Here is an 18,290-nt window from a genome sequence, read left to right as displayed (position 1 = left end):
TTTTTGGAGATTTAAGGCCTGACATACACAATTGTGTTCACAAACATTGCATTACCACAAAGTAGTCCTCTATATACTGTTTAAAATGTAACAATAAATAACAAGATTTCAATATCCATCATGACACCAAGTAAAGACACTATATGAAAAACATCAACAGATTCTGAGCTTATATCAGTAAAGGAGATGAGCAGTTTTATTAATATTACTCAGACTACTTCGATGGTTTAAATCACATGTTTTAGTGCAAGTTAAAGAGTAACAAAACAATTTTTGAGTTTTTATTATTAACAGAGATGGGAATGTCTGTGTGTGTTCACCCAGAACGACCTATCATCCACATACTCTAGCATCGCCCCAGCAACAAGAGCCTAGCAACCACCCAGAATCTCCTATAGCAACCACCTAGCAACACTTTAGCAATCACCCAGAACATCTATATTCTGGCCTAACTGACCAAAGTTTTTACGGTTTTTAAACAAGACTTTAAATTGGCTTTATGACAAGCCAGCATAAATTTGTCTTTCAAACTTTTCAGTCTAGTTATTGTTTTTCTTGATTGCTAACACACAATTCCTGAAACAATTCAACATTTTCTCACAACTATAAACACAATCTCAAAATACACCAACTTGTACAAACCTCAAACTTCCAGGTCAAAATAAAATGTTCTAATCAAAAACTTATTCTTGTCTGACAAAATCAAACTTTTGCATCAGATGACACACAAAATGTAACAAATACACACTACTGCACTAGTGAGATCAATTCATTTAACACTGTAACAAAAATACCTCTTATTGGGATTCAGGAATTATTTTGCAGCTCAATGTCTACTACACTATACAAAAATACATTTACAGATGCAGATACAGTGAATACAGCAATTAACTTTTGGAAGGACTTTTTTCATTTTACTATTATAAATTGATCTTGCAGTAGCCTAGATGAAAAGTGTGAAAAAAAAATAAGAATGAAGTTGGTATGCCACATAATACAGTATACTGTCAATTGCAGTAAAAGTAAATTCAGCATCCTCTGCACATTTGGACAAATTTCATTACAATATACTATACTATAGCAGTGTATTGGTCTTCTGACACTAGACTAAACCCCTGTAAATTATTCATTCAGCTCTCTCTCAGATTTTGACTGGTGTGTCATCAGTTTTTCAATTCGCAAACAAATAGGGGGAAAAATCCCTGTAAGTTAACTTGGCTGCGCTGTTTTTTTGACTGTCAAAGAACCGGTTCATAAGAGTCATTTGTTAATGAAGCTGACTACTCTGGATGCACTGCGTGCGCGTGCAACCATGCACAGTTTATTAAAAGACGTGTTTTCTTGAAATTATTTTACGTTATGCTGACTTTTAGGTCATAACATTAAAGCGCCGCTGCTGAACAGTAATACCTGAAACACTGCTTAGGTTTATATTTTATTCTGTGGTAATTTTGGGGTGGCAGATGGGGTGGTAAAGCTTTTTCTTAGGGTGGCAGTTGCCACCCTGGTAGATCCGCCCCTGGCTCTGTAGCACTTTCAAAACATTGCTCTCTTTGCTTGAGCAGTCTGAAGTGTCAGCTGACTAATGTCACAAGTTAGGGGTGGGACAACCTGTCCTGTAATATCTGATTACTGGGGAAGTGACTATTTTGTCAGAGTTCTTGGGAAATTTTTGTGAGTGGTGCAGCAGTTTTGCTAGCCATACTAAACGACAAACCACACTTCTGCTTGTTCTGGCCAACAACTGTCCATTCAGATAGGAAGTGATCAACTTAAAGGCTTAGTTCACCAAAAAAAAAGAAATTTCTGTTATTAATTACTCACCCTCATGTTGTTCCAAACCCGTAAGACCTTCGTTCATTTTCAGAACCCTAATTAAGATATTTTTGATGAAATCCGAGCGGTATCTGAACCACACATATAGGCAGCAACTTCATTGCACCTTAAAGTTGTCCATGTGACTACAGTGGTTCAACCTTAATGTTATGAAGCGACGAGAGAACTTTTTGTGAGCAAAAACAAAACAAAAATAATGACATTCAACCATTCCGTCTCCCTGTCATTCTCCTACGCTGTTTACTCCCCTCCTTCAGATAAAAAAAATGGCGCGGAGCACTCGGAGAAGAGCGAGCGTTTTCAACTTCCATAGCAATGAAAACCGCTCTGTTTCAGGGGACACATGCAGTCATACTGCAACAAAAGTCGTTACTTATTTGCTGCTTCTCTGCCACTTCTATTTGTAAGCTTCTCTGACAACGTAAATGACAAGCTGCTGCTTCTTCAGCTTTTGCCTTGATCCTCAACATGACCACGGACACTGCCTTCTAGTGGTCTGCATGAACGTTTGCGTGGACAACGACGCAGAAGTATAAATGAAAACAGACGCATAGCCTATGGCATAGAGGCTCCAGTGTAGGTCAGATGCAGAAGTATAAATCAGCCTGATAAAAATTTCCTGATACTCACCCCCATGTCATCCAAGATGTCCATGTGTCCTTCTTTCTTCAGTCGAAAAGAAATTAAGGTTTTTGATGAAAACATTAGTGGACTTCAATGGCCTCCAAACGGTTGAAGCTTCAAAGGGCTTTAAATGATACCAGACGAGGAATAATAAGGGTTTTATCTAGCAAAACCTTCGGTCATTTTCTTAAAAAAATGAAAATGTATATGCTTTATATAGACACAAATGATCGCATCACAAGTGCTTCCACCAGACCGCGATTCCGTATTCTTCAAAAAGCTTATGCTGAATGTCCTACACCTTCCCCATAAAACTTACGGAAAAAAACAGAACTGGCACCGCGTTCGTTCCTTAAGTTGAATAGGGAAGGTGTAGGATATTCAGCATAAGCTTTTTGAAGAATCGCGGTCTGGTGGAAGCACTTGTGATGCGATTATTTGTGTCTATAAAGCATATTCATTTTCTTTTTTTTTAAGAAAATGGCAGATGGTTTTGCTAGATAAGACCCTTATTCCTCGTCTGGGATCGTTAAAGCCCCTTAAAGCTGCACTGAAACTGTAATTTTGACCTTCTACCGTTTGGGGCCAATTGAAGTCCACTATAAGTACATGGACATATTGGATGACATGAGTAAATTATCAAGAATTTTTATTAGAAAGTGGACACAAGTAAGTTCTATTACCTGTTCGTGGTCAGTCAATAGCCGCGTGTGATGTCCAAGTTTGTAAATAAAGACTAAATGACAGCTTCTGATATATTTGTTTAGCGATTTATTTCATTCATCTCCCTCTCGTTGGTGTAACTTTGTATTGTGTGACATAGTCCAGTGAAGGCGTGTTTAGGGCGGGTTTTACAGGCGGGCCGCGAGGCTAATGGGCCGACAGTGGAAACGCGGTATGATTTCGGCCTCTGTGCTCGTGCTGGCCAGTGGAAAAGCGGCTAAAGGTGAAGATTCCGGAAGAAGACTGTACATTTGCGAGATGGACGTATGCTCATTACTTCGAGATTGTCAGATAATAACTTTACCTCTACCATACTTTTAAAAGACTTGGATCGTTTGTGATTCTGTCTATCATCCTTTCTTGCATTGTGTTGAGCCTTCACTTTGCCAATTATAAGCTATATTGTTAGTAGCCTGGATAGCCCACAGTCATTATGCTACATTATATCACCCTCTACTGGATGTAAAATGCTCTGCAGTACATTTGGTCATTTTAGAATGTTTAGTTCTACTTCTGTAGTTATTTTGGTGAAAGTAACTCAGAAGTAATACAGGAGTAATGTAACGCATTACAATTCTGAGACAGTAATATTGTAAGGTAAAGAATTACTTTTACAGTAACAAGTAATCTATAAAGTATTTATATTTATATATTTAAAGTAACTTGCACAACACTGACAATATTAGACTGGCACAGTAGTCTCTACCAATGTTTATACAGAAAGCATTTGAATATAATGTAAAAAACTAAAGACACAGATTTTCTGCCTGTCAAATTTCTACATAAATTCTATCTAGTTAACTTAATTCTTAGTAAATTGCTTCAAACTAAACTCTGAATATCTTTCAAAGATTTGATGCCACTGACCTGGCAAACTTTGTCCAGTGATTATTGCCTTAATAAAATGCTGTGTCCCCTGTGTAACGTTCAGGCAGGGAAAAGTGCAGCAAGAATCTATTGCAGCAGTAGTTTATTTCAAACAAGATGATAATCTAAATTGCGGAGATGACAGTTTGAACGTGGCAGCTTAGTTTAGCCAAGACAATAACTGACAAACCCGAGAACTGCAGGGAAAAATAGATATACAAGGGTAAATGGGGAACTAAAGACAAAGCGAAAACAAACGATGGAACATAAATATATTTCATAATAAGAGTCCTAAACAGGTATTACTCTTGTAAAGTCAACCAATCAGAATAGTGCTTGCCGGATTTAGAAAGTGCATATATAAGTCTTAGACGATGCAGGGAAAAATAAATATATCTCAAAATTGTGTTATCACTCATTTTGACTTTCGTTTTATCTATCCAGGTTTGGACCTCCGCTCCTGATGAGAGTAGAAAGGACTCTTTCGTGGGACCATCTGCAACAGAGTGTCTGCAATAAGCTTTACTCATTTAAAAAAAATACAATTGTAAAGGTGAGTGTGAGCTGATGTTAGCGGCATGTGCTGAGGTTAGAATTAGGGTAATTATGGGATATCAAATTTCTTTATTATGACAGAAGCCTCTTGATAATTATGACACCGCTCTCCCTGCAAGCTTAAATATGCACATGGTGGAAGGATAATCATACAGACCAATTAGTTGAATACAGGAGATGGAGAGATGAGGAGAAAGAGAAATGGTCATGTGTACAGGTTTTCTTTCACTCTTATGAAATACACATCTGTTGGAGTTACTGATTGAATATGAATAAATTTGTTCATTATTGTTCATCAGTCATTTAGATACATGCTGAAGCACTTCATTATTCCCTTATAAGATTAAATATACAGGAATGTCACCATATATGGTCATGTGCCAACTGCTAGCGCTGCCCTCTTGAGGGTCACTGTTGTATATGTTTTCCCAAATAAGAGATTCCTGTTTAACACTCAAAACGTTTGTCAAAGTCAGTGAATCATCTTGAATTAATATTTAAAATATATCTGTAGAATATATTTAACTAAAAGCTTTAGTCATATACATTAAATGCCATTTAGTCATCTGAAGTGCCTTTAAAACTAGATATCAACACTGTTTTGTAACACCAGGCCTGTTTTTTCAATGCTAATTCTTAGTTTTTTGACCTTACAGACCCTTTAGATTGTATAGGAGAGTTGAGCCCCACAACAAACTAAATGTGTTAGAATATGTTTTAGAAAACTAATGATATAGACACAAAATCTTACATTGTCTTCTAATTGCTTCAGTACAACAGATTGGCCAGTACTGCAGAGAGCAGAGTTGTATTGTAACATCTTTTCAGGATAATAAATTAAAGGACCAATATAAACTCACCTTCTCAAACAAAAGACCTCTGCATCTGTTCATTGGTTCCCATTAAATCTTTAATTTATCACCCTGCACGCTTGAGTACAGCTCCATTTTGTTCTATTTCTGCTTTAAATAGCATCTTTAAAGCTTGATGTTCCTCTCTTCCTCTGTTCCACTATGCTGCTGTCATTCCCAGAGAAAGAAATAAACAAATGCCTTTCTCAAACCTATTTTAATGCATTAGTTCACCCCCAAAAAATGTAATATTATCAAGAGAATTTCATCAATATTTTTAGTGGAGCTAGAAAGTTTATAAATTAAGAATTTTCCGTATTGCTGCAAACATTTGATCTTCATTGTGATCAGATCTTATTCTAAATCCTATATAAAATTTTAAAATGCTCAACTTGTTAATTACTTGTATGTGAACCTTCAGGATTATCAGATATTTAAAAATGACATTGGAATAAGGTACAGTGTTCAGCGTAAATGAGTACACCCCCTTTGAAAAGTAACATTTTAAACAATATCTCAATGAACACAAAAACAGTTTCCAAAATGTTGACAAGACTAAGTTTAATTTAACTTCTGTTTAACTTATAACATGAAAGTGAGGTTAATAATGTAACTTAGATTACACATTTTTCAGTTTTACTCAAATTAGGGTGATGCAAAAATGAGTACACCCCACAACAAAAACTACTACATCTACTGTAGTACTTTCTATGACCTCCATGGTTTTTAATGACAGCACCAATTCCTCTAGGCATGTAATGAACAAGTTGGCGTGGAGTGATGGTAGCATCTTCTCTTTCAGTATAGAGCAGTACATCTGTGAATTCATGATGGCATTAATGAAATGGAGCTCCCCGACACCAGCAGCACTTATGCAGCCCCACATAAGGACACTGCCACCACTATGTTTCACTGTAGGCACCAGGGCTTGACATTAACTTTTTTGTTCACCTGCCACTGTGGCTAGTGGTTTTCCAAAATTACTAGCCACTCAGCATTTTCACCGGCCACAATTTTGATGTTGGTAAATTACATTTTATATGATTAAAGTTGACTTTGTTATAATTAAATTACTTTATTTCGAGTCATTTTACTTGATTTAGAAAATTTTAAACCCTTTCAAACTTTTAAATGCAGATTGTCCACCCAAATCAACACTACATTGTATATCAGCTGGTATGTACAGGTGGGCAAGAGGTGGACAATATGAGCATGGGCTAATATGAGAAATTTTATAAGTTATTTGTGTTAGGCTATATAAAAGAACAAAGAAGATACACTCGGTTTATTTAACATATAGCCTACATTTATTTAACATCTTTTGTTGTTTGATTAACATTAATGACAAGCAGGTAAGCCTATTTAATTGGGCTGCTGAATGCATGGACGTAACTGACGCATATCCAGTTATTACCCACCTGTTTACGTCCACTTAAGCCATAACCGACTGTATTCACGCGAGATACTCCACACGATGGACATTTAGACATCTGTGTGCACGAGTATTTGACTATTCAGGCGCGAGGAGAACTGATCGCGCGCGCAACAGCGCGCTTCTGTTGTGTGTCATTCAGGGCAATTCCGCCTATCCCTCCTTCACTAACTGCACGTAAATAACGAATTGTGTGATTGGATTGTAATTTTGTGCTATGACGATCTTCGACGATCATAGAGTCCCAGTAGTCTTCATCTTTGTCAGCATGGGTCCTGGCAAACTCTAGGCAGCCTTTTTTGTGCCTGGGCTTTAGGAAAGGCTTCTTTTGTGGATGGCACCCATGCATGCCATTCCTCTGCAGTGTACGCCATATTGTGTCATGAGAAATAGTCACCCTAGTTTGGCTTTCTACTTATTTAGATAACTGCACTGCAGTTTTCTTCAACCCTTATCTTCACAAGACGCTCCTGTCGAGGTGTTAACTTCTGTGGACGACCTGGACATCTCTGTGAGATGGTTGAAGTTCCATCTTTTTAAAATTTTTGTACCACTTTTGCTACAGTATTTGGACCGATAAGTAAAGCTTTGCTGATCTTCTTGTAGCCTTCACCTTTCTGGTGTAAAGAAATTATTTTCTTTCTTGTGACATTTCTCTTCCATGTGGTGCCATTGCTGACAGCATGAAACGGCAAGGTGCTGGACACCTGTGTAATGAATAATTAGACTCACATGTGGCTGAATTCTTGTTAAATTAGACATTTGTAGTCTAAAATTTAGCTTTGCTCCAGAGACTTTCAGTGGGGTGTACTCATTTTTGCATCACCCTAATTTGAGTAAAACTGAAAATTTTGTTCTCCAAGTTATATTATTAACCTTACTTTCATGTTATAAGTTGAGCAGATGTTATATTAAACTTGTCAACATTTTGGAAATTGTTTTTGTGTTCATTGAGATATTGTTTAAAATGTTACTTTTCAAAGGGGGTGTTCTCATTTACGAAATTAGGTTTCTGGCCCTGGTCAACTGAACCTTTTAAACCTGAAGTTTAAAAGAGTTTGCTCACCCCAAAATGATAATTATGTCATATTCTCCCCCTCATGTTGTTCCAAACCCATAATACTTTAGTTCATCTTCAAAACACAAATGAAAATATTTTTAATGAAACCATTCAACTTCAAGCTTCGAAATGTTCATAAAGAGATGGTAAAAGTAATGCATATAAATCAAGCCATTTAGGTCTTCTGCAAGAGGCATGATCATGTTATATAATGAACAGATTTAATTTAATCACATATAAACATTGATCAACGCACATACATAAAAAACATCAAATAGGGTCAATGGCAGCTCAACTGTACTCACTTGAACAAACCTCATTGGTTTGTTCATTTTAAAGTAAACTCTCATTTCTTGGTTAACTTCCAAAAAAAAAATTATTGATGCTTTCCAGGCTGAAAAGGTTGCTATTTTCCACCAATCAGATTAGAGTACCTATTTTTACAATATAAAAGTGGAAGAAGCTCAGCTACAATGTTACTTTACTTAGGAGTGGTTATCTAACAAATATAACTCCAGGAGAAAGACATCTTATATTGTAAAAAAAACAAAAAAAAAAACATGGTAACATCTAAGGACCTGTGGTTCCTCTTACATTATCTAAGATTAGTGTTTACCATTGAGTAAACACTCCCCAAGAAGAATATTGCTACCCATCTAAAATTTGAGAACGTGAGCCAGAAGACTTTTGGAAGAATATCTTGTGGACAGATGAGTCCTAAATATAACTTTTGGTTTAAATGAAAAGCATTACATTTGGGGCAAACCAATACTGCATTCAATAATATGGAACTCGTCCCAACTGTAAAACATGGTGGTGGCATTATTATTGTTTGGGGCTAATTTACTGCCTCTGGACAAGGCTTGTTGTCATTGATGGAACAATGCGTTTTCTACAGGGTGTCAGTCGTTGAAGTTCTAGTTAAACAGAAAGTCAGTAAGACAACAGCCCTGAACATGCATAGCCCATTACCGAAAACGTTTGAATGCTGTTATTGTCACTCAAGGTCACACCAGATTCAGAAGGCAAATGTTCACTCTTAATTTATCATTGATAGATAAAGTTCTGTCTATGTACATTTAAATTATTTTATCAAAAATACAGTAAAACAGTGATATTGTTATATATTATTTCAATTTAAAACTGTTTTCTCTTTTAATGTTTTTATTCCTGTGATGGCAAAGCTGAATTTTCAGCAGCCATTACTCCAGTCTTCAGTGTCACATGATCCTTCAGAAATCATTATAATATGCTGATTTGGTGCTCAAGTAACATTTATTATTTATTATTGTCAGGAGTTGGTGTGCAGCACACATGAGACGAAGAGTAAACAAAACAAAGCCTTTATTCTGAATCTGTAACTCTCAGGAGATGGCAAACCAAAATAATCTACAAACGAGAGTTTTACACATGGCAAACATAATGATACACAGGTGATAATAATGCGTAAACAAGAAAACAAACAAGGACATATCAGTAACCAAGGAAACCGAAACTAATGCTGCCTTCACGTGCTCTCGGAATTATCGTAAATACAAGTTTCATTTGCACATGAAAGCCCTCCCATTTCAAAACTTGAATGCGATGAGCTTGAAATCACGACATCAGAAGTGGGAATTATCAAATTTCCGATAACACGTGAAGGCAGCATAAACAGTGCAGCAAAACAGGAACTAAAGGAAACAAACCACAATATCAAAATAAGAGTCCATAACACAGGGCATACACCTGATAGATCTCAATGATGAAAACAGTTCTGCTGTTTTGTGTAAACTGTGCTACACTTTTTTTTCAGGATTCTTTGATGAATAGAAAGTTCAAAATAACAGCATTTATTTGAACAATATACTGTATTATTGGCAACAATATAGAAGTCTCTGCTGTCACTTTTGATCAATTTAATGCAATAAAGAATAAGATTAAAAACTTTTGAATGGTCGTCTAGCTCAAATTTATCCAGAAAAGACAATTTTTAAGGGCTCACACAACCCCATGTCATTACAAACCTGAATGTTGTTTAGCATTAGCAATTAGAATGTTTTGAAGAGTCTTTATTCAACTCTTTTCAACGTATGGACCTTTTAGTTAAATGAAGCTACACATGGATTGAATCAATAACTTGTGATTAAAAAAAACTGTATTTTGCCTTCCACAGACTTCTGAACTGTTTAAGATGCGTGTGGTGGGTGGGTCGGCTTCCTGCAGTTACCTGTCTCCCTACGACAGTAGACCTCTGTGCCACCCAACTGTGGACAGGTGAGCCCACATAACAAAAAGTTTGGTGTCTGTATTTTTTATTTTATTTATTTTAATATATTTTAAAATGTAATTTATTCCTGTGATGGCAAAGCTGAATTTTCAGCAGCCATTACTCCAGTCTTCAGTGTCAAATCATTCTGATGTGATTTGGTTCTCAATTACTATTTCTTATTATTATCACAGTTGATACACGTAAAACTTTTTCAGGAATGTTTGATTATTAGAAGGTTCAAAAGAAAAGTATTCATTTGAAACAGATTCATTTTCTTATTTATTTTGGAACATTGTCTCCTTGGATTATCGTTGTTTTGTTACACCTTCCTGCAACGTTACACATCCTTGCAGCATAAAAGTATTCTTTTTTTTTTAAATCTTACTGACCCCAAACTTTTGAACTAGTGTATATTTAGAAATGCCTTGACACATTATGGCTCGGTTTCACTTAGATTAAGCCAGGATTAGGCCTTAGCTGAATTAGGACATTTAAGTAGCTTTTATAAACGTGCTTTAGAAAAAAACATTACTGATGTGCATCTTGAGACAAAACAATGACACTGACATATTTTAAAACATGTCAGTGCAAGTTGCTTTCAGGTAAAACTGCTCAAACATGCATTTTAGTCTGGGACTAGCTTAAACCTCGTCTGTGAAACCAGGGGTATGTGTTCTATACACCCTGAATGTTCATCAGCGCTGCTAAAAGTTAATATCTCCAGCTGCTTTAAACTTTTTAATTGGTCTCCAAACACCCACATCACAGTATTTTAACCTAGTTTGGACTAATTGTATCCTCTTCTCTGCATTATGTTTGTGAGGCTCTAGAGAGACAAACTCGACAAGCCAAACCATGAAGAGCTCATCCTCTCAGTGCTGTAGGTGTAACACACACAGTCTCAAAAGCCAATGATCCATTTCTCAATTTAAACAGCTTAAAACTCAGTTCCACAGTCGTGACTGCAGCCTCATTCACTCATGTGCTTGCTATTCTGGGCTGTTTTCCTTCCTCTGAAGTGAATATAACAAAATTATGATGTTTTCATTTGTAAATGTGTTTTGCTTAAAGGTGCCATCGAATGAAAAATTTAATTTACCTCGGCATAGATGAATAACAAGAGTTCAGTACATGGAAATGACATACAGTGAGTCTCAAACACCATTGTTTCCTCCTTCTTATGTAAATCTCATTTGTTTAAAAGACCTCCGAAAAACAGGCGAATCTCAACATAACACAGACTGTTACGTAACAGTCGGGATCATTAATATGTACGCCCCCAATATTTGCATATGCCAGCCCATGTTCAAGGCATTTACACAAGGGCAAAACGTCTGTGCACAACTGAATCATCAGACTAGGTAAGCAAGCAAGAACAATAGCGAAAAATGGCAGATGGAGCAATAATAACTGACATGATCCATGATATCATGATATTTTTTGTGATTTTTTTAAATTCTCTTTCTAAATGTTTCGTTAGCATGTTACTAATGTACTGTTAAATGTGGTTAAAGTTACCATTGTTTATTACTGTATTTACTGAGACAAGAGAGCAGTCGCTATTTTCATTATTAAACACTTGCAGACTGTATAATTCATAAACACAACTTAATTCTTTATAAATCTCACCACCACTGTGTGATGTTAGCTTTAGCCTGTTAGCCACGGAGTACAGCCTCAAACTCACTCAGAATCAAATGTAAACATCCAAATAAATACTATACTCACAGGAATCGATGCATGCATGCAGCATGAATGACGAACACTTTGTAAAGATCCATTTTGAGGGATATATTACCTGTGTGAACTTTGTTTAGGCAGTCGAGAGCTCGGGGGCAGGGGAGCGCAAGATTTAAAGGGGCCGCGCACTGAATCGGTGCATATGTAATTATGGCTCAAAATAGGCAGTTAAAAAAAAAAATTAAAAAAATAAATAAATCTATGGGGTATTTCGAGCTTCACATACACATTCAGGGGACACCTTAGACTTATATTACATCTTATTAAAACTGGTTCTAGGGCACCTTTAAAAGTTCAAGGTTTTTAATGAGAGATCAGTAGAAGAGAATTTGAATCTTTAGAGCAGATTATATATGAAACCACAAACTAGATTAAATAAAGGGTTTGACAGTAATGTGTGCGTTTGTGTGAGCGTAAAGAAATGAAAGGGACAGATGACGTGACGCATATATAATAAGAATGTTTTTATATCTGAATAAGAAACAGTATTGAAATAATAAGAACAATAAGAAATAATATTGAATATTTTGAGGGACATAAAGTCACAAATGTCAGGGTGATACCCTGCCCTGATATCATAATGAAGGAAGAAAAACTTAATTTGACATAAACTTTTATTATTTCTTGAGAAAAAAAATCAAGAAAACATATCACTGCTTATTAATATGACTTTTTTTCTTTTTTAAAATGTGGTGTGACCATGAAAATCATATGGTGCAACCAACAGGCATAGTCAAACGATACCTCTGCAGATTTATAATATCTGATATTTTGCCCTGTTTATGATAAGGCAAGGTTAGTAGCGGTTTTAGTTATGTCATGTGGTACAACTCCAAAAAGATGTAATAACATTTACTGACAATTACCATGGTTTTTTTTAACTTGCACCATGGTACCACACCATAGTTTTTTTTTTTAAGTAACCTGGATTTACCATGGAAATATCAATATATATGAATATGGTCATCATTTAGTGCCATGGTATATATCAAAGTACCATGGTATTACCATCTGATATATAGCATCATACCAGGCTAGAACAGTATGTTTTTGTAAGGTGCAGGTTGAGAGATTGTGAATGTGTTTAACATGTTGCCGAGGTGTCCGAACACCTTTTCTTACCAAAGCATCATTGTTTACTCTCATTTATGTCCGTCACTGTATAAATAGGTTGTTTGTTTGTAATTATGATGTTCAGATGATGGCAGAGACGTTCCATTTCTCATGTGGTTACCTGCTGTTCTCTGACGCAAGCTGCTGCTCTTGTGTGCTGAAAGCCAGCAGTGTTTAACTGTGCAAGTAATTAAGTTTGTCAGCCATTGCTGAAGATGTATTCATTCATCTATCTAGAGGTTTCACAAGGAAGATTGAGTTAACAATACCACATTTTCTAAGTAATTACAGGAAGCATTTGGTTGCCACAAACATTTATCATAAAATAGATGGTTTTTATGAACAGAAGTTCAGAGAACAGAGAAAAAGCATGCAAACTTTCAGTGTGTAACTACAGAGACGAAGGGTGTGGGTGTGGGTGTGGGTGTGGGTGTGGGTGTGTGTGTGTGTGTGTGTGTGTGTGTGTGTGTGTGTGTGTGTGTGTGTGTGTGTGTGTGTGTGTGTGTGTGTGTGTGTGTGCGTGTGTGTGCGCGCACGCGCGTGTGTGTTAGGTCCCCAAAGTTTATTTTGAGATAAGGTAAATTGCCAGTGTAAGACAAGATAAGTTGTTCGGTATAAGATAAGAAAACTCCTGCGTGTGTGAAGCTTTCTTCTCAATATTCCAGAGATGATGAATCCAAGTGAATTCCCCTCACGTCTCTGAATTATTGTACCCTGCTTTTAAATCCTCTCAGAAACAATCGCAATTAACGCAGACGGACTGTGCGTCAGAATTAATCTGGCTTTAGCCCAGCTCTCAGAAAAACTCAGCCATGCTCCAGTCACATCTTCAAATTACCCCGCACTCCTTTCTGCCGCAATTTTTCCCTCTGTCATATTTGATCGATTGTTTGCAGAATTGCACCGGGTGAACAGTGAGGGCCGAGGCTGTGAATGCTGTGTGTTTTTTCTCTTTCTTGGCTATTTAGCCATGTGATTATTGTCATATGTATAGGCTATTTTTTTTTCCTCCAGTCCGAGGACCTGTAATGATAGTGAGAACTACAGATGAATCCTACTGGTAATTACCGTGAATAATGAAAAAAGCTATGTTTAGACTTGCAATTTAAAGCATAAATGAACTGGCCGTTGTTCTGACTTACTTTATTTTCTGGGCATTTTATTCTATATATTTTTCTCTCTCCCTCTATATTTTTTGTCTTGTTTTGTAATGATGAAACAAGTTAAAATACATGTTCTTATTAGAAAACAAAATGACATGAGCTGTATCACAGCAGTAAGACATAATCATCATAGTTGAGTCTAGTCATGACCCAGTTGCATGTGATCATGTTCAGTCTTGTCTTGGTAGTTCCTTTACCCTCCCTCTTTAATTGTACAATCAAAGGCAAAAAGCTAAGTTAAATTAGGCTATATATAAAATAAATAAATAAATAAATAAATTATTGTATATATTATACTTTACATTAAAAAGATAACAGCATTTATTTGAAATATAAATCTTTTATAAATGTCTTGACTGTCACTTTTGATCACCTTCAGCAGTCCTTTCTGGAAAAAAAATAAAGTTATAAAAAATAACTTACCCTAAACCTTTAAAAAGTAATGTAAATTGAATTCAATTAAAAATAAAATGGCAAAATAAAAGAGAATAGGAGTATCAGTCTGCCAAATTATAAATTAACTGCAACTGTCTTGCTGTCTAATGCTATTTCATTCTATGAAATTCACAACACTGATTATAGTCTGCCCCCTAGTGGCTGAATAACGAACTCACAATTTGAATCATGTATTTTCTCACAGGGCCCTGAAGTTCTGTGGTCCTGGTGGTCCTCTGCATGTGAAGCTTGTAATTGAATGGGAGAACAGAATAAAAGAATGGTGAGATACATGCTGCTCTCTCTCTCTCTCTCTCTCTCTCTCTCTCTATATATATATATATATATATTTTTTTTTTTTTCTTTAAAGGCAAAGACATTCATTTAATTTAAAACCATTGTGTACATTTCCCAGTATTAGTAAGAGCCTTCTCAGTAATATCATTTGAATTTTAGAATTCTTGTTTGATTCTGTTTCAGTCTCTTTGGTAACATTCAAGAGGAAGTTATTGAGGATGCAGAGAGTGTGAGACTCCAGCAGCAGAATCATGTACAGCAGCACAGCTGCACTCTGGATGAGTGTTTTCAGCTTTACACCAAAGAGGAGCAGGTACTCTTTCCTCTAATCACACTCTCTTTTTATGACTCATTTTTATTACTCTAACCTGTGTCATTTACTCGACTCAATACATCTCTTTATGTGTGGATATGGTGACAATGTTTCAGGCATTACAGGATGTATATACTATGTGTGTGTGGGGGGGTGTTTATCTATATATATATATATATATATATATATATATATATCTATATATATATATATATATATTCTTCTAAAATGAGCATTTTTTTCAAACTTGTATGTTTAGGTTCAGTAATTTCACTTTAATGGCAATTAAAATTTCATTCCTGTGTATTCCTGTGATGGCAAACCTGAATGCATTTTCATTATCATCACTCTTATCATCAGTCTTTATTGTCACATGATCCTTCAGAAATTATTCTAATTTGCTGATTTGGTGCTCAAGTAATATTGGTGTGAGGACCCTATTGTAAATGCTCAGTCAATTATTCTTCTTCTCCAAAAGGAATTGCATTTTTTGAGGGCCTAAACATGCACGAAAACTCAAGAAACGTTGCACACAGGTCAGAAGTGGTGAAAATTTACACCTGATATGGGTTTCAGAAATAGTTGTGGCAAAATGGCTCGATAGCGCCAGCTATAAAATGCGCTACATTTCACGTACAAGAATGAAATTTGGTTGACACATCTAACAGCCCAATACCTTCAAAACGTCCCTTGGTGCAAAATCTTAAAACCCAACAGTAAGTAAGATATTTAGAATTATCTCTGCAATTTATTTATTTATTTTGCAGTTTTTGCAATTTCCAGACATTGTACTTTAACAAACTCCTCTTAGAGCTTTAATCAGATCAAAATCATATTTGGTCAGTCTAATCTAAAGGCCTTTGCGGCGTTAAATTGTGAAGGTCTTGAGTTTTCACTGAAGGGCGTGTCCGTGACGGCCCGTGACAGCCTGACATGCTGTCAGCAATGGCACCACATGGAAGAGAAATGTCACAAGACCTGAGAAAGAAAATAATTTCTTTACACCAGAAAGTTGAAGGCTACAAGAAGATCAGCAAAGCTTTACTTATCAGTCAGAAACTGTAGCAAAAGTGGTACAAAAATTGTAAAAAGATGGAACTGCAACCATCTCACAGAGACGTCCAGGTCGTCCACGGAAGTTAACACCTTGACAGGAGTGTCTTCTGATGAGAAGGGTTGAAGAAAATCGGCATTCAAGTTCACTGCAGTTATCTAAAGAAGTAGAAAGCGAAACTGGGGTGACTATTTCCCATGACACAATATGGCGTACACTGCAGAGGAATGGCATGCATGGGCAAAAAAGCCTTTCCTAAAGCCCAGGCACAAAAAAGCCTCCCTAGAGTTTGCCAGGGCCCATGCTGACAAAGATGAAGACTACTGGGACTCTATACTCTGGAGTGATGACACCAAGATAAATGTTTTTGGAGCTGATGGCGTCAAAACTGTATGGCGTCGCAAAAATGCATGGTGCCTACAATGAAACATGGTGGTGGCAGTGTCCTTATGTGGGGCTGCATGAGTGCTGCTGGAGTCGGGGAGCTGCATTTCATTGATGCCATCATGAATTCACAGATGTGCTGCTCTATACTGAAAGAGAAGATGCTATCATCACTCTGTGCACTTTTCCAACATGACAATGATCCTAAACACACAACTAAGGCCACTGTTGGATTTCTGAAGAAGAAGAGGGTAAAAGTGATTCAGTGGCTCTTGATCTGAACCCAGTCAAACACCTATGGGGAATTCTGGAGAGACAAGTTGAGCATCACTCTCCATCCAGCATCCAGTCTCTACAAGAGGTAACTCTTGAAGAATGGAAAAAGATAGATGTTGCGAAATGTCACCAACTTGTTCATTCCATGCCTAGAAGACTTGGTGCTATCATTAACAATCATGGAGGCCATAGAAAGTACTAGATGTAGTAGTTTTTGTTGTGGGGTGCATCACCCTAATTTGAGTAAAACTGAAAAATGTGTAATCGAAGTTATATTATTAACCTTACTTTCATGTTATAATTTAAACAGATGTTATATTGAACTTAGGCTTGTCAACATTTTGGAAATTTGTTTTTGTGTTCATTGAGAGATTGTTTAAACTGTTACTTTTCAAAGGGGGTGTACTCATTTACGCTGAGCACTGTACATATACACACACACACACATACAAACATATATATGTTATGTTACGTTTGATATATTTCATGTTGGCCTCTGTAGTGCCTCTGCAAATACTCTGAAGTGGCCTGTTGCTCTAATCATTGTAATGTTTAAGTATATGAAGTGGGTTTTGATGGGGGGGGGGCTCTAAAAATATGGACTGAATATAAAGAAAAAACAAACAAACTTTGAAACAGTGATTACATTGAAATCTCTTGCAATGTAGAGAGCTCTACAATCTAACATAAGAGCAACCAATTACATAAAGCATTTATGTTGTTAGGATCTTTACGATTTGAACCAATTATCTTGCTATTATGTCAGGAGTTTTTGATTTAATTTTATGTAACAGCCATAACTGTCCAGATTGAGAATTTATTTCAATTAATTGATTCAGTTGGACAACATGCTTTATTTTAAATTGTTAGAAACAAAATATGCACTCATGTAGTCAAAATATTAAATAAAAATGGTCATTTTTGACACTAGTGGGGATTAATGCAGTAGAAAATGTTCCCTAGATAATTTATACTTGCAGTTCAAGGTGCTAGTCATTTTGATTAGCAGGACCAATCACTATTCCTTATTCTAAGATTATTCAAGACAAAACCCACTTGAGGAGCAAATGGAGCTGGTTTCCCTCCTACCGTCTTTGTCTCTCACATCCTGCATACTCTCACTCTCTTTGGAAGGTCACTCTGAATTCATTCTTCTTTATATACTGCCTGTTCTGGACAAGCAAAACATGATAAATCTTACCCATGAACCCCTGAGAGTTGCCTCATCATGATTGGCTCCACAAATAATTATCGATCCTCTGACGTATTACTAATGGTCCACTTCTGTAAATATTCAGATCTTGTTGTTCTTTCCT

General features: G+C 36.3%; 1 protein-coding gene across 1 annotated transcript in view; it reads left to right on the top strand.

Annotated features, from left to right (window-relative positions):
- usp43a (ubiquitin specific peptidase 43a) overlaps positions 1 to 18,290 on the top strand; it is a 111,932-nt gene that overhangs the window by 82,591 nt on the left and 11,051 nt on the right. Inside the window, exons 8-11 of the mRNA XM_067374086.1 lie at positions 4,495 to 4,603; positions 10,104 to 10,204; positions 14,856 to 14,933; positions 15,131 to 15,260. Coding sequence (XP_067230187.1) covers positions 4,495 to 4,603; positions 10,104 to 10,204; positions 14,856 to 14,933; positions 15,131 to 15,260 — 418 coding nt within the window. The remainder of the gene's footprint in view (positions 1 to 4,494; positions 4,604 to 10,103; positions 10,205 to 14,855; positions 14,934 to 15,130; positions 15,261 to 18,290) is intronic.

This window comes from Chanodichthys erythropterus, chromosome 21 (genome assembly GCF_024489055.1).
Source record: "Chanodichthys erythropterus isolate Z2021 chromosome 21, ASM2448905v1, whole genome shotgun sequence".
Classification (NCBI taxonomy): Eukaryota; Metazoa; Chordata; class Actinopteri; order Cypriniformes; family Xenocyprididae; genus Chanodichthys; species Chanodichthys erythropterus.
The sequence above is the reverse complement of the archived record's forward strand: the minus strand, read 5'-3'. Positions and strand labels throughout refer to the sequence as shown.